A 20469-nucleotide genomic window follows, 5' to 3' on the forward strand; every position below is an offset into this window, starting at 1 on the left:
AAGCGGAGGCATAAATGTGCATGTTTAGCATCACATGTAGTTTGATGCCTAGTGCAACCTTCTTCCTACTTCTAGCTGGGCAGAGGTGATGCAGTGTTCTCCCTCTCCAGCCAGCCTTAAGTGCAAACCAGACCCCCTGCCCTACTAGGCTGAAGAAGGAGCAACACTTTCACTCTGTGTCGTCCGATTTTCTTTGTGCCACCACAGGATAAAGAAGTGGACTAAGGAGTCTCTTTCTGTGTTGACAGAGGCAGAGCATCCAGCTAATGAGAAATAGTCAATCCACTCTATTCTGTGCTGGTCATACCTCGCTGGGAATGTGTGTCCCCAGTTCTAGGCACCCCATTTTTCAGGACGTTGATAAACTGGAATGGGTTCAGAGAAGGGCAGCAACGGTAGTGAAGGGTCTGGAAACCAAGCCTTGTGAGGAATGGCTGAAGGAGCTGGGTGTGTTGGGGGAACTTAGTCTTGAGAAGAAAAGACTGAGGGGGAGATAGAATCACCATCTTCAGATATTTGAAGGGCTGACAGAGGAGGAGGAATGGTCTTGTTCTGTGTTGCTCCTGAAGGCAGGACTAGAACCAATGGATTGATATCTCAAGGTAGCAGATTTAGGCTAGACATTGGGATGAATTTCCTAACTGTAAGAGCTGTTTTTGACAATGGAAATGTCTGCCTTGCATGGTGGCGGGTTCCCTTCCTTCAGGTTTTGAAGCAGAGGCTAGATAGCCATTTGCTGAGGGTGCTGTAGCAGTTTCTTGCAGGGGATTCGGCTAGAACAGAGGTGGGCAAACTTGTCCCTCCAGCTGTTGTTGAACTACAAGTTTGCCTATCTCTGGGCTAGAAGGACCTCCAAGATCTCTTCGACTTCTAAAACTCTCTGGCTCCTGCTCAGATATACTCTTCACCTTTCCCTTTCCTCTCCCCTCCCCAGCTTCAGGATGAAGACAAGAGTGCAGCCTTCCAACTGGTTGAACTCAGAGTTCTCAGCAACTGGGGCCACCCGGAGTACACCTGTATCTATCGCTTCCGTGTGCACGGGGAACCCGTCTCCTAACCCTTCCCGGTGCCACAGTCTTGCTAGCTGACTACCTCAAGTTCTGCGCCTCGGAGAGACACAAGCAGAGAGAAGGCAGTGCCAGAAAGGCAAGCCCCTTGGCTTGGACAACACACTTTGGCTACGTTGCTCATAGATGGGGAGTGCGAGGACTCAACAGTCACCCGGGCCAGTCTGCTCGCTCCTGAAAACCCTTTCCGTGTGCAGAGAGGGAAAGAGGGCTTCTCGGTTTGGTGTTTTATACTCCGCCGCTTCTTAAAAGTTGGTTGTTGTTTTTTAAAGCTATGTACTTCATATTTCCCTCCCCTGACACCCTCCCCCTCGCCCCCCCAAAATGGTTTCTAAGCGTTCCTTTAGAGCACTGTGTTATATTCTAGTGGTGTATATGTAACTATCAGAACTTTATGGGAGGGTTGGGTTAATATATTTATGAAATCTGCTTTACATGAGGACTGTAGGTGGCTTTTGTGCTGTTGCTCTCCCTTTCTTCGGTTTTGGAGAGTTTGCTGGATCGCCCCCCCCGCCCCCCCGGCAAATCTATAAGCTGGCTTGGAGTTGACTGTAGCAGGGGCCCAAAGTGCTGTATAGTAGGAACAAGCATCTTGGAGTGGGAGAGAGACATTTTATTTACAGGAGTCATGGAAGTATTTGAAAACTGAAGGCTGCTGGCCTGAGGGATGGGAAGGAGAATTTTACCCCCACTAAGGATGGAGAATGGAAAAGTGAACTTGTCATTGTGTGGCCTGCTGTCCAAACTCATTTCCATTCTGCTGTACTCAATTTTCTTTGCTTGGGTTTAAAAGACTCATGGGCCTAACACTGACATGGAAATGATTATGTCTAATTTTATTTATTTAATTTATACACTGCCTTTCCTAAAGCGGCTAAGGATAGTTTACATTAAAATCAAACACATATAATACAAAACCAGATTAAAAACTAGATATTAAAAGCCATACTCCAAGGAAAATCATCCCCTCATGTCCACGGGGGGGTGGGGGAGCATGTTCCAGAGGGGTGAGGGCTCATCATTAAAACTGTATGGTGAGGGAAAGCTACTCTGTATCATCTCAGAGGCACTCATGTGCCTCATTCTACAGCTGAGTCCTGAAATTTAAAAGCGGGGTAGGGGTTCTAGGTCTAAACCTGGCTGAGCCTTGGCTCAAATTAAACTCTGCCTTTTTATTCTTCCACCCTTGCTCTTGAACTACACATTTTAACTCATAAGCTGCTGCAATACAAATGGCTTCAGATGCTCAAAGAAGGTTGGATACTGATTTGGCTTGTATATGACATATCTGTTTTCTAAGACATTTGGCTAGGAAGTAGTTGAGGGCAGAACCATTAACCATTTCCACTAGCCGAATAAAGCGTGGGCAGGCTGGTTCAGCCCTTGGGACCCTTGCTTTAGATGGACACAGGGTCCATACCGATAACCACTGATAACGTGCCATGGTGCAGATGGACTAGTTTGATAAGTTCTCCATCAGTACTAGCCTGCCATGTGGCAAGAACTTTTCCATACTTGTGTACCTGATCCACACATGCAGCAGAACGAGGTGGGAATCAGGCTGAGATAAGAGACTTGGCATCTACCACTTCAGGAGACAGGTGTGGGAATTGTAGTTTTGCATGTTCCCCTGAACCGGAATAAGCTTCTCCTTGCAAGTAGGAAAATAAAGCAGGATGGGCTAGAATGCTTTCTGTGCTTGTTTTTAAATGGGTAATGGTGTCTGAAGTGGTGCAGCCTACTCTACAGCCTCACTCTGTTGTAGGTTTAGACTGGTCTCACCTAGACATATAGGAAAATCTGTGCTCAAAGTCTCACTACAACAGATGATCAGTTTTCCAACATTTTACACTGTTACCTTTTTATAAATGATCCCCAGTATCCACCCAGTGCAAAAGCTCGGTTGAGCCAGGGCTACCTCATAAAATAGTGCCTTTGTTTAAGGCAGTGGCCCTTAACTTGGACCTCTAGATGTTGCTGAACCATCAGCCCCACCTATGATTTATTGTGGTTGGGGATGATGGGAGTTGTAGTTCAGCAACATCTGGAGGCCTCTAGGTTGGGAAACACTGGTCACATATCATTGAGCTGGCTATGGTTCTTGTCCCTTTTGACAGGCATACCTGAATTGAGTTCAAGAGCAACCAGTTTTCCCTGCTTCTAGAGGCTGGCCTTTGTGGTAGTCCTGAAGCCATTTCCACCCCACTCCGTCTTTAAAATAGACACAGGCACACAATAGATTGCCCTTTTTTTAAAAAAAGGTGCTTTAAATGTTTCATTTTGTTAAACAGATAAAGATGCAGGGCACCAGCAAAAAGGTTAAGAACTCAGAAGCTTGCCCAGTGGAGTGGAGGGAAAAGTCAAAGCCAAAGGAGGAACAGCTCTCCCCACTGCCCTGCCTCAGGCAGATAAACCTGCATCTGCTCTTGGAGGGTAGGAGCAGTGTCTTCTCCCTCTTACTTCTCAGCAGTGTTTCCAGACCCAGTGACACTCGTCTGCCACTCCAAGCACAAGGGACTGCTACACATTCTAAGGACACTGTGATGGATATGTTGTTAGTTGCATGTACTATCCGTGGGGTGGGGCGGGGCAGGTAGCTACAACTGACTACAAGAGACCACACACAGCCCTCAAAAGTGACAGTATATCTATCAAATCGGAAAGTGACAGTATTATGTGGACCACACCACTTCAGTGTTAGGGCATGAGGTTTAAGAACTCTGGCAACATAATGCAGTAGCAAAATGCCTGGGAAGCGCTTAGTTAGTGGGGAAACCTATCCCATGTAAGCCCCATCCAACAGAGTTTAGCAGGAATAGCTATAGGCTCGGTTAATATTAATAGGTTCTGTAAACTGAAGTATGATGTACAGCTAGAGATACAGCCAAGTGCTTCTGTAGCTGGGGAGGGGGGAGTGCAAGTGCATGCTGGGCCACCACAACTTTATTTCCCTCCATGTTTTCACAGCTGATGGTTGTCATTTTAAAGTGGTGGAGAACTAGGCAGAACCCAGGCGAGGGAATGAGTAGCTAGTAACTTGTTCCTGTATTCTTGTCAAGATTTCAGGGTCACAGCAGATTATCTGCTTGATTGAAGGCAGCCTGTTTCCCCATGATGCTATGTTCTCTAGCCTACAGCAAATTCCTTGCTGAGCATTTTCACAACTTTACATTCAACAGACGGGCAGTTCCAACATTACTTTTCTGTATGATGAAAGCAGATCATCTGACATGCAAAAGTAGCACAGTTGCAGTTCTCAAATAGTGTCAGGCTTGCATTTGCTTCTAAGCGCACTTCCCCTCTGAGAACAGGGAACCGGCTCACAGCTTGCCCCATTGCTCTTCTGAGCAACTCTAGGCAGGCCCAAGGCCTGTATTGGCCCACACTTTGCTATAGAGCAGGTACTGCTTGTGCAGACGTTTTGCACGGTGGTTATGCGCTGATGTCTGTTTTTAGATATGAGGGTGGGAGAGGGCGTTTTGAAATACATGGATGTATGTTGAAGAAAAAGCTAAGCTTTCGATACACAGCTTACACTCATTTGTATTCTTCAAGAGGTGGAGGAATGGTAAACACTGATCTTTAACTTCATGTATACTTAAAAAGGAGACACAAATGGCTGATTGTGCTTGGAGGAAAGCTGAGAAGCCTGTAAGGGTGCATATACGAGACTATGTTTTTAGAATTAAAGGTTAATGAACCTGCTGTGACTACCCAATCATAATCCCATAACTATTTACTTAAAACAGAAATATTTGCTCCATCACATACACTGAAAGGAGTCAGTTTAACCTCATCTTAACCAGTCTGAGTAAATGCAAAAGGGCAAATCAGGTATAACCAATCAGTATTCCGTGATCTTAAATATAAGAACAGCTCTGCTGGATCAGGCCAAAGGCCCATCTAGTCCAGCATCCTGTTTCACACAGTGGCCCACCAGATGCCGCTGGAAGCCTACAGGCAGGAGTTGAGGGCATGCCCTCCCTCTTGCTGTTATTCCTCTGCAACTGCAACTCCCCTGCAAATATGGATTGGAGGATCATGATAATTTTCTAGACAGTATTCCTACTTGTAGCCCTTTTGGGAACCTTTTAAGATGTTGCTTCTTCTAAGCAATAGAAGAGGTGATTCATATACCCATTGGCTTAACAGCAACCATGCAAATTTCTCGCCTGCGTCAGCAACCTGGCTGCAGCAGCTGCCATTCACAGGCTAAGTTGTTTGGACATGACCAGTCATACAGACTGTCAGCTCAAAAGTAACACCACTTACCACCTGCAAAAGCAACACACATCATCTTGAATGCTTATATACATAGGTGAGCTTTACAGGGTAGTAACAACAACTATAAAGCACCTTCCAAAGCACGGCTTCTCTTTTTTATTCCTTATGGCCTCATTTTGTGCTTCTCCTATGAAAGCAGTTATCTCCAATGCAAGAGACCGATTTGTATCTAACTCTGTAGCCTATTGCAAATGCTGCACTGTTTTGTTCATTGTTTTATATCTACAGATTGTAATCTATGCCTATGCAAAAGAAACCCAAGATAATAAAATTTCAAAAAAGTCAGAGAGTGTGCATTGATGGGGAGGGACCTTTTTTGCACTAGTGTCAGCCAGGAATAAAGGAAATTCTACTGTAGAAGATTACACTGAAAGCCCTTTCACTGTCATAGTACAGGATTCGTTGTCATGCAATGCATCATGCATCATGGTGTTTAACAAGCTTCCCTCTCTCTCTCCAAGAGGTTTACTTTTACTCCCTAGATGCTGCTTTATTGGAGAAGCACCAGTTTTGTTCACAAAAGTTGAACATCTAACCTTATGTTTTGAAAGGAGTGGGTTACAATGTACTCATTGCTCCATTGGCTTTATACAAGGTAAATGCAAGTGAAAACAAACCCTCTCTTTTTAAACTTTGAACTTTTTTAAAATTTCATTTTATTTTTTTACATCATGCCAGCCTCAGTAGTCTTTAATGCTGGTCACAACGTGGAACACAGCACTGTGCGACTTAAAAACAGAAAGTCTTCAGTACTGCCCATCCCTCTTTCCGAGGTATGAGATGGAGACACCACACAGAGGTCCCTGCTTCTCTTGAAAGCAGATGGCAATGAGACTGATGCACAAGTTGATGCCACCCAGGGCCAAAAGGCACCAAGTGGAGCAGGCCACCATCTTGCTTTAGCCACACTTCACACCCTGCTCCTCCTCTGAGGGTGCCATTAATACCAAAGCTTCCTAAAACAGAATTCAGGCAGAAAGAGAGACACCTACTGTTCCCCAATGCTCTTTTAATTTCCAAGGAACTCAATTACTCAAAACATGGTTAAGGTGAAGAAAGTTTGAGACAGCAACATGGGGTGGGGGAGATAAAACATTACAAACCAGAGAACTGGTTTTTTTTTTTTAATAAAACCCATGATGTTGGTTTAAAAATAGCACATCAATTCAGAATGATTATCTTGAAAAGAAGCTGCAAATGTCTTCTATCAAAATTATAAAATCCAACCATGTGTCCTAATTTGAAAGTCCAGCTCAATGCTGGTTCCAGTTAACTCCTGCCTGTTTTTGAAGAGACAGCCCCAAGTCCCCATTACCATCATGCCACAGTTAAGATGTGGAGAAAAGGCTGGTGATGAGGGAAGCGGCAGAGAGCATTCATGTGAAAAGAGCATCACATTCTTGCATTGCATGTATGCGCAGGCAGGAGCAGACACCATAAACAGTGTCTGATCTCTGCTCTGGCCATCAAGGGTCTAGAAACCTTGGGGATGAAGCAGAACAAGAAAATGCCAGCTCCTTCCACCTCCCCACCCCAATTTGAATGCCATGTTGCTGGTTCCCAAAACCAGAACATGGGGGCACCTGCGACTGGCTCTATAAGCTATCAGCTCTTAACAACAAGAACCAACAAGAAGGGTTTGAAATAAACTCTCCTGCCTCAAACTGAAGTTCCCACATCCACCTGCCTTACCTTCAGGAAGGAGCAAAGAGTGCTTTTGTGGCTACCACCACCACCAGCTTCTTAAGCAAGTCTATGAGTGATACAAGATCTAATGGGAATCCATCCTTTGGGGAGCTGCTGGTTGGAGGCCCGGGTTCCCTTCATGCTAAACAGCCACTGCAATCACTGCTCCACGACAAGAGGGAAGGCCTAGCACTGATTTGGCACCACCTGCCAGAGGGGAGGAAGGGCTGCCTCTTCCCAAGCAACTTGCACATTCTTACTCTCCAAGGCCTGGGATTGATCACAGACACAGGGTAAGTTAAAAAAAGGATGGGGGGTGGGGGACAGGAGGCAGGCGCCTTATTCTGTATATCTGTATTCTCCCAATGCCTCATACACACACACACACACACCCATATAAAAACTAATACAAACCATGACCAAGAGCTCACGATGTACAAAATGTTTGGGGGCAGAGGGAGGTGGCAGCAGCTGGTCAGTCCCATGTGTGCTTTTGTCGCCTTGGCTAGCTTAAGTTGCAAACCCCTCGTTCCCAGTCACTCCCCCTCCATGAGAGGGGAAAGCAAGCCCAAGGCAGCAGACCGGCTGGGATGGATTTTGGTTATGCTGCTCTGGGTTTTTTGGATTTTAAGAAACGGTGGGGAGGGATGAATTCCTTCGTGAATAAAAAGGTGTTCAGCAGCCACCCGCAGGAGTCAAAATAGCTCCCTGAGACTTCACTTTATGGCGTTGGCCTCCACGTCGCCTGCCTCCTCCTCCAGCCTTTGCCTGGTGAGAAAGGACAAAAAAGAAAGAACAGGTAAGGGGTGGGAAGAAACACAGGACAGTATCTAGGCCGCAAGCTGAACAAGGAGGAGCTTGGGTAGACAGCATAATCAGAAAGAATGCATGAGGTCAGAAGTAAAGACAGCTCCATGGGAAGGAAGGAAAAGGGTATTGGCAAGGCAAAATGTGGTCCACTGGTTACGAATGTGTGAACAGATAGAAAGAAACTGAACAGGCCTATATCCTGCAGGTCTATCCACCACTCTGAAATGGGTCAGGATACCTTCTGAAGTAAACGAGTTCAAACAATGTTCAGCAGAGCAAACAACTGTGGCTGCAATCTCAACACTCATCCTAGGGAGTAAGCCCCACTGAGCTCAGTGGGACGGATTTCTGAGTAAACAAGGACAAGATCGCACTGCAAGATTGTTCAAGGGGAAGGAGGAGTCTCGATAGTGTGAACTTTGCTCCCCAAGGCAGACAAGGGAAAGTAGCAGAGGATGCAGAAATACCTTATTGCCCTCCCGGTTGGGAGGCTCTTCATCCAGTGCAGGCTGAAGGCAAGCATCAGGAGGAAAGAAGCATAAGTGATCAGAACACAACAGCAAACACCCAAGGTTCTGGGCAAAGACTGGCAGACAGGGGAGCAGTCCCTTGAAACACTTAAGAGGAGTGTTTTTACTCTTTAAAAACACTTTACTCTTTAAAACGCTTTAAGAGGAGCACATAAGAGGAGATGGAACACCAGAGTCACACACAGAGCCTGAGAACCCAGGACAGCTCCCTAGCAGCAAGTTGGTGGCAGCAAAGGGGACAAAGAGAGAAAGTAACAGGACAGACAAGCCATCTAACATCAAGGGATACAGCAGGGGAGCAGTTCAGAGCCATGTAAGATGCCAACTCTTTGGGACAAGGACAGGATTAAAAAAAAAGAGTAGTGATAATCATCTCAATCCCATCCACAGAGCACCTTTCAAAGTGTTCGCATTAAAGAGCATGCCCTTGCTGCCGTGGTCAAGGTTTTTAACTGTCCCAGCTGAAACTTCCCATTATCGTATTTAACACATTTATGTTAAATGCAGTAATGGCAAGTCCTCACCAGAGTCTGATGTACCTTGCAGCAATATCATAATGATATGATATCATGATGCACCTTGCAGCAACAACATGACAGACAGACCACCACAGATTTAAAATCCCAGAAAATGTGATTTCTGCTGGCAAATTCCGGGCTATTATATTTCAGAGGGCATTTGGGGCCCTGTGAACTGTTGTTCTGGTAACTGAGGTCTCTTGCCACAGATTGTACTACAATTATTATTGCTACTTTGTGTTTGCCAGTTATGTTTTCTATTTTTAGTAGATATATTTTAAGGCTATAAACGGCCTTGATGTAGTTTGGTACACAAATGTGGGACATTAAGTTCAGTGAATATGTGCGTGTGTGTGCACATGCACACACACTCATAAGGTTGACAGCAGGAGCAAGTTCTTCACTTAATTGTTCAGCAGCCAAATGTCCTCAGGAACATTTATGATTTTTAGACTTCCTTCAGAAGGCCAGGACATCTCAAACTCAGATGGGAGGTCATTCCATGGCCTTGGAGCTATCACAAACATGACTGTACTCCTTCCTGCAGACATGCTTACTTCAGATAGTGGAAGGCACACAGAGCAGGGCCCAATCAACCAACTGCAAAAAGCAGCAGGGCTCATATAGTGAACAATACTTGTGCAACTACATCCAAGTTTGAAGTAAGGATAAGAACATTAACAACAGCCCTGCTGGATCAGGCCCAAGGCCCATCTAGTCCAGCATCCTGTTTCACACAGTGGCCCACCAGATGCCTCTGAGAAGCCCACAGGCAAGAGATGAGGGCATGCCCTCTCTCCTATTACTCCCCCGCAACTGGTATCCAGAGGCATCCTGCCTTTGAGGCTGGAAGTGGCCTATAGCCCTCTGACGAGTAGCCGTTGATTGACCTCTCCTCCATTAATCTATCTAGACTCCTCTTAAAACCATCCAGGTTGTTGGCTGTCACCACATCTTGAGGCAAAGATGCAACACACTAAATATTTTAAACATTTAACCATTAAGTAATTTCATTAAATGGTTGAACATTTACATTTGGAAAATAAGTTCCTGTGTCCTAGGAAGAAACTGGCAGGACACAGTGGAAAACTTAGAGGCTGCTGCTAAACCACCAACATTACAGAGGCACTTCCCAAGCAGAGGGAGAGAGATCAGGCCTTTTATTTAAATGCTTCCGACTATTGTTTAAATGGAAAAACAATATTTACATCTCCTGTATTATGCTCTAGAAGTCAGAACAGTACAGGAGCCAACCAGGGTGGTTGGTACTATCGGGGGGGGACAAATGCTCACTGTGATTTCTGACAAGGGCGACACCCTTAGAGATGGAAGAGAAGTGACAGAATTGCAACCCTTCCAGGGTTTATATCGTGTTATGCTTTTACGGTCCTGAACACTGGGCCTGCAGTGGCCAAATCTGCAGTGGTGTTTTAAAAGCTTTCAGGAGTTTTAAACAAAAGCACTACAAAATTGTATCGATGTTGTTGGAAAAACGAAAATCAAAATTGGCAGGAATGTGGAGAACATTACTCCATGGTTACCCTAACCATAGCCACCTAATGGCACAGCGGAGAAGTAACTTGCCTAGGGAGCAAGAGGCTGCTGGTCCAAATCCCCACTGGTATGTTTCCCAGACTATGGGAAACACCTATATCGGGCAGCAGCGAGATAGGAAGGTGCTGAAAGGCATCCTCTCACACTGCGCGGGAGATGGCAATGGTAAACCCCTCCTGTATTCTACCAAAGACAACCACAGGGCTCTGTGGTTGCCAGGAGTCAACGGCACAACTTTACTTTACGTACCTTAACCATGACCCTAAAACTGCCCTAACCTTTACCTCTGTGCAAAAATAACTGCATTTTTACCCTAGTTGTGCAGGGCGGAGTGAGGGGGCGGCGGGTGGGGGAGAATAAAGAAGGGACAATACTCAGAAATCTCTAAGTACAACAATGATATCACCTATTTTCCATCTCTGGGGGGGAAATAGCCAAAATTCACTTTGAGCATTCATCCCCCTGAGATGCTACCGATGGCCAAAATTTGTGGGCCTGGTTCGTGTGCGAACACCAATTTTCTGATCAGAGCCAGACAAAAGATGCCACCCTTGTTCAGCTGAACACCTCATACCAGATGCATTTGATTTTGAGAAAAATAGCAAGGAATCAAAACACTTGATCATAAGCTAATTCCCAGCAAGCATTTCCATATTTTTTGTTACTTATACACGATTCCCGTATCAGCCCATAACTGAAAAAGCAGGAACAAGTCCTGGATGCCACACTTAGTGCTGTTTCACAGAGAACCATACATGACTATCCCACACAGGACTGAGAAAAGGCCTGAATCCCTTCACGAGAAATTAAGGATCTCTCGGATGGGCCACAACCGACACCTGTAAGGAAAAGGATGGAGAGACTGCACAGCTCATTTTGTGTACCTGCAGTTGTTGGGTGCTGGAAGGAGTTGTGGGGGCTGCTCCCGCCGAAACGGCTTCATCTGCCACGGTGGGACTCCCTGCTGTCATGCCAGCCTGGGCTCCCCCCTCCTCTCGCTTCGTCAGGGGTCCTTTTTTTGTTGACTGCATCTTGATTTGCTGGGGCTTGGAGTTCATTGGAGAGTTGTTTGTGGTCTGGAGTAACTGCCAGTTAGAAAGAAATGAAGGACAGTAAGACTGAACTGCTGGATTTTAAGCAGCACTGAGTTGACTAAGCAAGGAAGTGAAGGAGAAGCGGGGCAGGGGGGAGTTTGATTAGTTTTTAAATAGAGACAGATTCCCTTCCCACCCTGACCAACACTCAAAGGAAAGCTCAAGGATGAATAAAGAACAACAAAACTGGAGAGGTAAGAAAACCTAAAGGAGTTAGAGCGATATCAAAAAACGCTGTTCTGTGGAGAAGACAGAACCAGAATTGGGAGTGGCCTATTGCCGGGGATCATGGGCTGCTAATTTTAATAAGTCCTGGCTGCTTGGAGCCAGTGGCAAGCAGAGTCAGTATAATATGGATGGCCTCCAATGCTGTGGGAGAAAGGACGAGGACAAGGTGAGAAGGCAAGGGGAAGAGAGCAGCAAAAATAGATTTGCCCACCCTTTACTGCTGCCTCCTTGCAAGTGCCGGGGATTAGCTTTGTTAACTGGCTGGCAACTCTCACTCTTATGCTAGACACGGCGGGGCAGGGGGTGGGCGAGGATGACGACAGTGGACCTGGGCTTATGACACACTGTCAAGTCCCACACTGCAAATTCCAAAGGCAGTATGAAGATCCCAGAAAGCCCTGGGGTACTGCCCTATCATCCCTAAGCGCCATCTAGCACCACACAACCCTTCTTTCAAGAATTGGAAGCGAGGAATGGGCATTAACCAAAAGGACAGGCACAAAATGGGAAAGAGGAGCCAGAACGGAGCCTCTGCTGGTTTTTCCAACTCCTCACTATGCTGCGCTCAGGCCTGCCTCACCCTTTAAGAACCCAGGCCTCGTCATGTGCCATGTGAGAACAGCTAGACACACTGATTCAGTCAGGCTTTTATTTGCATGTTTACTGTCTCATTAATTTAAATGTTTTTTAAAGGAATTCTGTATATGCTTTGATCTTTGTTTTAAATATTTTGGCTACTTTTGTTTGCTAATCACCTTGAGACTTTTGTACTAGGCAATGTACAACTGCATTAAATAAATAAATTCAAAGAAATAATACATATCACAAAAACTTTTTCACCTTTGTGATTGTACCCACAGCTTTGGTGCGTCCTTCACGGAAGACCAGCCGCTGGTCTATGTGCAAGTACTCTGGAGTCTTGATGAAACGGAAGTGAACTGTGGCCTTATCTCCTGTGCGTAGACAGTCTTTGTCCATGCTGAGGATAGTGGCTGTCTGGCGGATGCTGCCACAATGCACTGTGGAGGAAGAGAGAGTCTCATAGGCTCTCAAAAGGCGAGTCACTGAACACACTTACTTGCCTCTAGCAGTGACTGCAATGCTACACATAAAGGCTTTTCATTCACAACACAAGACTAACTTATTTCTATCATGCACATTAATGCTGCAGAAGAGAAGCAGACTGCTGGCGAGAGCAAAGCATATCAACCTGCACCATCTAGTGCCCTCCCTGATCAAGTCCTATTTTAACACCTTAAAGCAGCAACAATCTGGAGTTTGAGGATCTCTCCACTAGGGAAGTGCACTAACCAGTTCAGCACTCCTTTTATGGAGTGCCAAACCGATTCAGCAGTCTGGCGTTCGAGCCCACTCTTCCCAAAACCGCAGCATACCTCCCTGCAGCCCTGGTAAGTGTCATACCGCAAGCAGTCAACAGCATGCATGCGCGTCAACTCCTTCCAGTACCAGTGGTTTTGTGGAGAGTGCCGGCAGGGGAAAAGCAGCAGGGAAGGTAAGGGCACCCTCCCTACCCCTTAAAGACCCCCCAACAGGGTTTGGGGGGGATTTCGGGGGTCAGCAGGTGATATTTTCTACTTTCCCCCCAGTTTTTGTGTGACCATGATTCCCCTAACCCTGTTTGCCATTGCTTTCAATGGTTCTCCCACCACGAATTTGCCAACTGAGAGGTTTTCTAGGAACGGAGCCCTTGTGGTTGGCAAGGGATGACTGTATTTACATTGTGATTCAATGGGTGGAACTGGTCACAGTTCTTCGCCAGCCTCCTAACAGTTTACAAGACAGGCTACTGAGGCCCTTAGCTATTCACTCAACATACAGATGAATTTGGATTTGAATGTAATAGATCACATGACTTCTCAGATAGAACACAGACAAAGCCTTCTTCCACTTCCCAAACACTGCTCTACATATTGCCTTCTCATTCAGATCGTCCATGGAAAATTATGAACCAAGAACAGCAGCTCTGCTCTATATCCCAGAGAGGGTAGCAATCACATGTTTGTTCAATATTCCAAGGCCAAAGCTAATGTTGACAAGTGAACAGAGGAAACATCTATCTATCACATTTGCAGACTGCCCCAAAATTCTGTCTCTGGGCACATACCCATTGCCTGATAACGTGGACTGATGGTGGTTGGATGATGCAGTACCAAAATTTCTGCTTCAAATTCCCAAGAAGCCTGAGGATTTAGCCGAGGAGACACCATCACCATGCCTTTCCGGATAGAGGAGCGTTTGATCTAGGAAAAGTTGAATACGGAGAGAACAACTTAAAGTGAAGTTTAGGAATCAATTCACTGAATTATTTTAAAATCAAGTTTCCACAGCATTTATAGCCTGAGGTGTACAGGAAAAAGTTTCTAGCCATCATGGAATGGAGTGAGAAGTCCCATTTGGGTTTGCTCCCACATGAAGGTCTTGTGGTAGCAAGCATGACTTGTCCCCTTAGCTAAGCAGGATCTGCCCCAGTTGCATATGAATGGGAGACTTGATGTGTGAGCACTGCAAGATATTCCCCTCAGGGGATAGAGCCGCTCTGGGAAGAGCAGTAGCTTCCAGGTTCCCTCCCTGGCATCTCCAAGATAGGGCTGAAAGAGATTCCTGCCTGCAGCCTTGGAAAATCCGCTACCAGTCTGTGTAGACCAGGGATTCTCAACATTGGGTCCCCAGATGTTATTGGACTTCTACTCCCATAATCCCCAGCCCCAGTGGTCTTTGGTTGGGAATTATGGGAGTTGAAGTCCAATAACATCTGGGGACCCAACGCTGAGAATCCCTGGTGTAGACAATACTGAGCTAGATGGACCTATGGTCTGACTCAATATATGGCAGCTTCCTATGAAGAGGTAGGCAAGTGCTTTGCATAGCCCTGCCGACTGGAGGAAGTAAAAGGTCCAACCTGCTCAGAAATACCCTCCCCTCCACGGTAGGAAAAAATATATCTAAATTTTTCACTTTCAAACAAGTGGCTTGCCACTGGCTTTATTCTTACAGTGTAGCTTTCCAGTTTACTTCCAGCATATTCAACATGACACGCCGAGTACAAAATCTGGCTATCCGTGTCTCAAGCAATATGCATTTCAGTTACTGAACAAGTAGAAAGGCAATGAAACACCCACTTGGACACTCCATAACTGCGAAGGAAAAGCAAGGCTAAACACAGATATAGGAAGCTGCCTTCTACCAAGTCAGTCCCTTGGCCCATCCAGCTGAGTATTGTCCACGTCGACTGGCAGGCAGCTTCTCCAAGTTTTCAGGCAGAAGTGTCTCCCAGCCCTTCTTGGAGATTCCAGAGAGTGAATCTGGGACCTGCTCTACCACCGCACTACAGCAACATCTCCCGAGGAGAAGATCTTACAGCAGACAGTGGTCACATGCAGTTACCCATCCAAATGGAAACCAGGGTAGACCTTGCTCAGCAAAGGAGACTATTCATGTTTGCTACCATAAGATCAGCTTCTCTATACAAGTGCCCATACTATTAAACCTCACCTTTTTCAGAGCAAAGGAGGCGGTTTGGCCTCCTCGCACCTCTTTGACTGGCATGCGTTTGCGATGAATGGACTTCACAGCAATGGGTAAGAAGTTACCCAGTGGATCTGGACCCAGGAGCAAGGTGTCATTCAACTTGATCAGGCCTCTTAGGGTCGTTCCAGACACCACTGTCCCAACACCCTACAACAGGGAGAAGGAAAACTGAGTTACTCTCACTAGAAGAGCAACAAAAGCATCCAGCTATCATCCCTCCTTCTTGAGCCCATTAAATGCACAGATGTTGCTTCCCAACACCACCCTCCTTACTGGAACAGAATAAGTGTCATCTATCTGGAATTCTGCAGGCTCTTCTTCCCTGTAACTGGTTCGTGGAGACAGAAGATTGAGGAACATCTTAAGCAATTCCAGGTTCTCACCAGTGACATTGGAAATCTGGAATATTGGGCACATCCTGAAGAGGAAAAGAGAACAAATTTACAACTCTTCAAGAGCTCAATTTTACAGTTTGAGGGATAGCTCAGGTGCCCAATTTGACAGAGTTTGTGCTGGAATGGAAGCGTTCTATGGGAAATCCTAGCTGCAGTATCCCTAACCTATAGCCAGCAGCTCTGTACCCCAGCCATCTTGTGATGCTCAATAAGGAATCTTATATTCCTGGATTAGATTCCTGGATAGACCTCTCTATTTGTTCTTTTTCCTGGGGACAACAGAGCAAGAAGTATCAAATATAAACAGGAAAGCCACGCTGATGGGTTAGTTTCCTCTAGGGCCATATTACTGTATTTAAATCTGATGTTGTATTTACATATTTGAGCTCCTTCAATTCTGCTTTTTTCCTCCTCTCATGAGCAGACGTAACCAGAACGTTAAGAGAATGGTCAGGCTGGCATGCCAATCATCATCAAGGATTGTATAGGATATTCCGAGAAGGGGCCAGACCTGCCCCGCCCCCCCAACCTCCACATGGAGCTTCCTGCCAACCTCATACCAGTGTTTGCTTTCCTAGTTTCCTCCATTCCCCCAGCATGACTGAGCTCTGATCTGTGTGTGTACACACACACACACACACACACACACACACGGTTCTTTTTTGTCCCAAGCAACAGCAGCAGAGCAGACTCCTTACCAGGCCATCCACCTCACCCCTGCACACTTGTAACTCCCACTCCTTTTCTGCTTCCAGCCACCACTTTCCATTCCTCTCCTCTTCTGCTTGCTTCCATCTTTGCATCCATTGCAGACACCAGAGATGGATTCAAAGCAACAGAGAGCTTTCCCTTGGCCTCCCTTCATTCTGATGTTGGTATTTTCTATGCATAGGCAGGAAAAGCAAAATGCCTGAGACAGAGAGATTCTGAGGTAATAACACACAACCTCAGTCCTGCCCATGAGTCCAGTACATTCTCTCTTCTCCTTCCACCCCTGCAAGTGTACATGCATCTCTTACCCACATATGAATCCCGTTCACGGAGGATAAGTCTATCAACAGTTATTAGCCATGATTGCCATAAGGAACCTGAACATTCAGAGTCAGTATACCTCTGAATAGCACTTGCTGGGGGACACCGGTGGGAGGGCAATATTGTCTTCATGCTCGGTTTGTGCCTTTCTAGAGGCATCCAACTGGCCACTGTGGGAAACAGGACACTGGACCAGATGCATGTTTGGTCTGATGCAGCTGGGCTCTTGTGTTCTTACCCAGAATACCCACGTTCTAGATAAGCTGTCTTTAACACCTTGAACCAGCCCAAGAGGACTGGGGGCACAGCTCCAATCCACAGAGATTCCATCCTGCCTGACTCATAAATTTAGTTCGTTTCTCCTGCACTTTCCTTATACAACAGTGGCAATACTCTGAACAGAGCCAAGAATTGTCAGCCCAGAACAGCTGTATGCCTAAGCCCTTCATACTTGTTCTAAGATCCTGAACAAGATTCTAGCCCCACCCACCGCCGGATTTCTGTTACCTTTCAGAACTGAAGTTGGAGGCTGTAACAATGACATCATCCTTGCTCTGGACCAGGACAGGGATCTTCCTGCATCCTGGGGACTTCAGAAGTCTCTGCAATAGCTTCAGAGTTTCTTGAGGAGTAAAAACAAACAGAATTCGGCCAATGTTGCCTTCGTTTTGGTTAACAGTAGGGGTGTGCCGAACCAGCCCGCAATCGAACTGGGTCGGCTCAACCGATTTGACTGCAGGCCCCAACGAAAGGGGTCTGGTCTGGGATAGAACTGGACTGAACCCGGTTTGTCCGCGGACCAATTTGAGCACCTGTGAAGGGGAATCTGGTGAGGCTTTGCTTCCAAAGGTAATAAAAGACGGTGGGGGTGTGGCGAGAGAGAGGCGCCTTTAAAAACTGAGAGAAGGTGCATGCGCTGAGGCCATTCGCATGCCAGTGCTGCCCGGAGTGTGGGGGAGTGCCGCACACGCCTTCCGGTAAGCGCCTTCTCTTTCGGGTTTAAAGATGCCTCTCTCTCACCACTCCCCCACCGCCTTTTATTACCTTTGGAAGCAAAGCCTCACCAGATTCCCCTTTAGAGGCACTCGAACCAGCTCGATCGGACGGTTCCACTGAATTGGTTCGTGGAGCATGGTCCAGTCCGAATTTGGACCGAACTGTGCAAACCAGTTCTGCGCTCACTCCTAGCAGACTCCTCAGAGGGTGTGTAATGGTCATATCCATAGTGTTCCTGGAAGGGCTATCCACACATTATTTCCATCTATCATCCAGCCACAAAGGGGAGCAGCACAAGGGCTCAAATATTCCACATACGTCCAGGTTAAGCATCAGGACTGTATCTGCTTTTACTTAGAAACTACTCAAGGAGCTGCAAATACAAGACAGAAGAGTGTGTGTATTCAATGCATCTGCATGTGCAGAGGACAACTTGAATACTGGTACAGATTCTGGCTTCCTGAGACTGCATATTTCACTTGGCATGCAAGCTGTTTAGCTCTAAGAAACTTTAAGTAGAGAGAACATGGAACTCATAAACTACATGTAGGCAGAGTTTATGGGGGGCAGGAGGGGAAAGAAACACTTGGGCACCAAAATATTAAGCACGTGTTTTGTGGTTATAGTGTGGGGCTTTGTGCCTTATTATTCTCCGTGACAGTTTGTTTTCCACCTACGCTTATTTTCTATAGCCCATGTCTTGCTAACACATTCAGTTCTTTACAAAAAGGCCAGCTATTACTGTCAGTATGTTTGTAATCTGCATAGCTTTTCTGGCTGCAGAAACTGACTCTGGGAGAAAAAGGTTGATTTTCAATCTCCATGATAAATTCAGTATGTGTGAGAATATAGTATGGCTCACCAGGCTCAGCTGGGAAGATGCTGCCAAGTAGTTTGACTATGAGTCACATTTTATTTTCTCTCGTGCTGTCAGCTTTGATTTAGGCTAGGCATTTTATTGTTAGGTCTCTGTAAGATGAACTGTTAAATGGATTGGTTAATGTGGATAGAATACTGTTAATAGTATTCAATATTATTAATTGACCTACTGGTATGCCTACTTAAATCTTTGATGATATGCTTTAAATGAATTGTTAATGAATTCTTGAGCTGTCAATGATATATTGTAATATTTTTATATTGTGCTATGGCTGTATTGGGATTAGCAATTGTTTTATTTTCTGTGCACTGCTTTGAGAGCAATGTATTTTGGAAAATTATTTACATAGGCATTCCAGTACATACTGCATCACTCAAGGTGGGCCCCATGATAGGTCCTCCAACATTAGTAGTTTTTTTTTTAAGTGATAGGAAGCCCCACATAAGTCTAACTGAGAGACTGGGAAGAAACAGCATTGATAGGAAAGACAAATTGCTGGATGTGGCTTTAGCTCCAGAGCAGGTGGGTTTCATTATTCTGCCTACAAAGCTGGCAACACTATCAGAGCTTTCAACAGAAATTTCCAATTCTAGCTAACTTCATGCCTCAAAAATGCCCTGCAGCACTGAAATCCATGTTCTAATTGTATGTTGGGCTAGATGTTCCTTGAAGAAAAGAATAATTTGCCATTGCCAGAGCAAACTATTTGCTTTCCCCATGAATGCTAATTACCAGGATTAATTAGGAGTGAAAAACTTGAGATGCTCACAAATGAGAAGATGCCAAGAACAACCCATACACAATATTGACACATTTTGTTAAAAGCTTGCTTTGAAGCACTGAAAGCACTAGGTCCATCTCCTGACAAGTTATCGGCTTGTGATCAACTTCCCACTTCCTACCACAGTGCTAGCTATATATTTCAAAGGATCCTTGGTCATCTGATGTAGCAAGTGCCTACAATATTTGTATCAGAAGACCAAGAAATCTCTAACAGGAGACCACTTAGTTTGCCGCAGTAATAGCCAGTAAGGTGTGACTGTCTTACTTTCTGCTTTACTAAGTTGAAGTGCATCTCTTCTATATTTAATGTCGAGCAAGAGGATAAGTACAGGAAACGAGTGGAGTACAACATGTATAAGTCCTCCAATCCGTGATGCTGATGCTACATACCACCACAAAACACAACCCTTTTGAAAGGGTTTCTGTGCTGCTGGAGCATTTAAAATGTGTTATTTTGTGGTGGAGCATATTAAGAGGCTTTTCCTGCTGATCAGCAGAACTAAGTTTATGGTTGCCAGTGGTAACTATTTTGTGGACATTTGCTTTTGAAAGGCACAAGCAACTAGACACAAAGTGAAGGCTGCAGTAGTCATTTCAAAGTGGCAATATGAATATATTGTTGACGGAAATTAGCTAATAGCCACGGACAGAACTAGGACAGATAAATGAGCCTCCAGGTTCAGAGGCAATATGCTGCTGAGTACCACCACCAGCTGCTGGGAAGCAACAGTGGGAGGGGACGGCGGCATTTATGATCTGCTTGTGAGCTCCCAGAAGCAGCTGGTTGTCCACAGTGGGAAGCAGGATGCTGGAAGAGATGGGCCTTTGATTTCATTCAGCAGGGCTCTTCTTCTGTTCCTATAGCAGCTCAAAATTATCTGCAGATTTGAGAATCAAAATAAGGCAGCAGCATTTCAGTCATATCTGTATTCCCCACACAGATATGATTATCAGTTTCTTGCATTATGATTGGGCTACTGCCGATTTGCAAAATGTGACATGCACTCCTAACACGTGAACTTCACATGGCTCAGCATCAACTACCTGCCGAAAAACTTGGAAG

The 20469-nt window shown here is 45.6% G+C and overlaps 2 protein-coding genes across 4 annotated transcripts in view; one reads left to right on the forward strand and one right to left on the reverse strand.

Annotated features, from left to right (window-relative positions):
• Positions 1-5636, forward strand: part of SUN2 (Sad1 and UNC84 domain containing 2) — a 41842-nt gene extending 36206 nt beyond the window's left edge. Inside the window, exon 18 of the mRNA XM_053257372.1 lies at positions 935-5636. Coding sequence (XP_053113347.1) covers positions 935-1057 — 123 coding nt within the window. The 3' untranslated portion in view covers positions 1058-5636. The remainder of the gene's footprint in view (positions 1-934) is intronic.
• Positions 5637-6343: 707 nt separating this feature from the next.
• GTPBP1 (GTP binding protein 1) overlaps positions 6344-20469 on the reverse strand; it is a 30043-nt gene continuing 15917 nt past the window's right edge. For 2 of the 3 annotated variants that reach the window (XM_053257375.1, XM_053257373.1), the window contains exons 6-13: positions 17255-17369; positions 15594-15738; positions 15285-15467; positions 13897-14032; positions 12612-12790; positions 11334-11534; positions 8315-8356; positions 6344-7805 (exon numbers count right to left, since the gene is read on the reverse strand). In XM_053257375.1, coding sequence (XP_053113350.1) covers positions 7713-7805; positions 8315-8356; positions 11334-11534; positions 12612-12790; positions 13897-14032; positions 15285-15467; positions 15594-15738; positions 17255-17369 — 1094 coding nt within the window. In that variant the 3' untranslated portion in view covers positions 6344-7712. The remainder of the gene's footprint in view (positions 7806-8314; positions 8357-11333; positions 11535-12611; positions 12791-13896; positions 14033-15284; positions 15468-15593; positions 15739-17254; positions 17370-20469) is intronic. The other variant, XM_053257374.1, reaches the window with a different exon arrangement.

Source organism: Hemicordylus capensis, chromosome 5, assembly GCF_027244095.1.
Source record: "Hemicordylus capensis ecotype Gifberg chromosome 5, rHemCap1.1.pri, whole genome shotgun sequence".
Lineage (NCBI taxonomy): Eukaryota > Metazoa > Chordata > Lepidosauria > Squamata > Cordylidae > Hemicordylus > Hemicordylus capensis.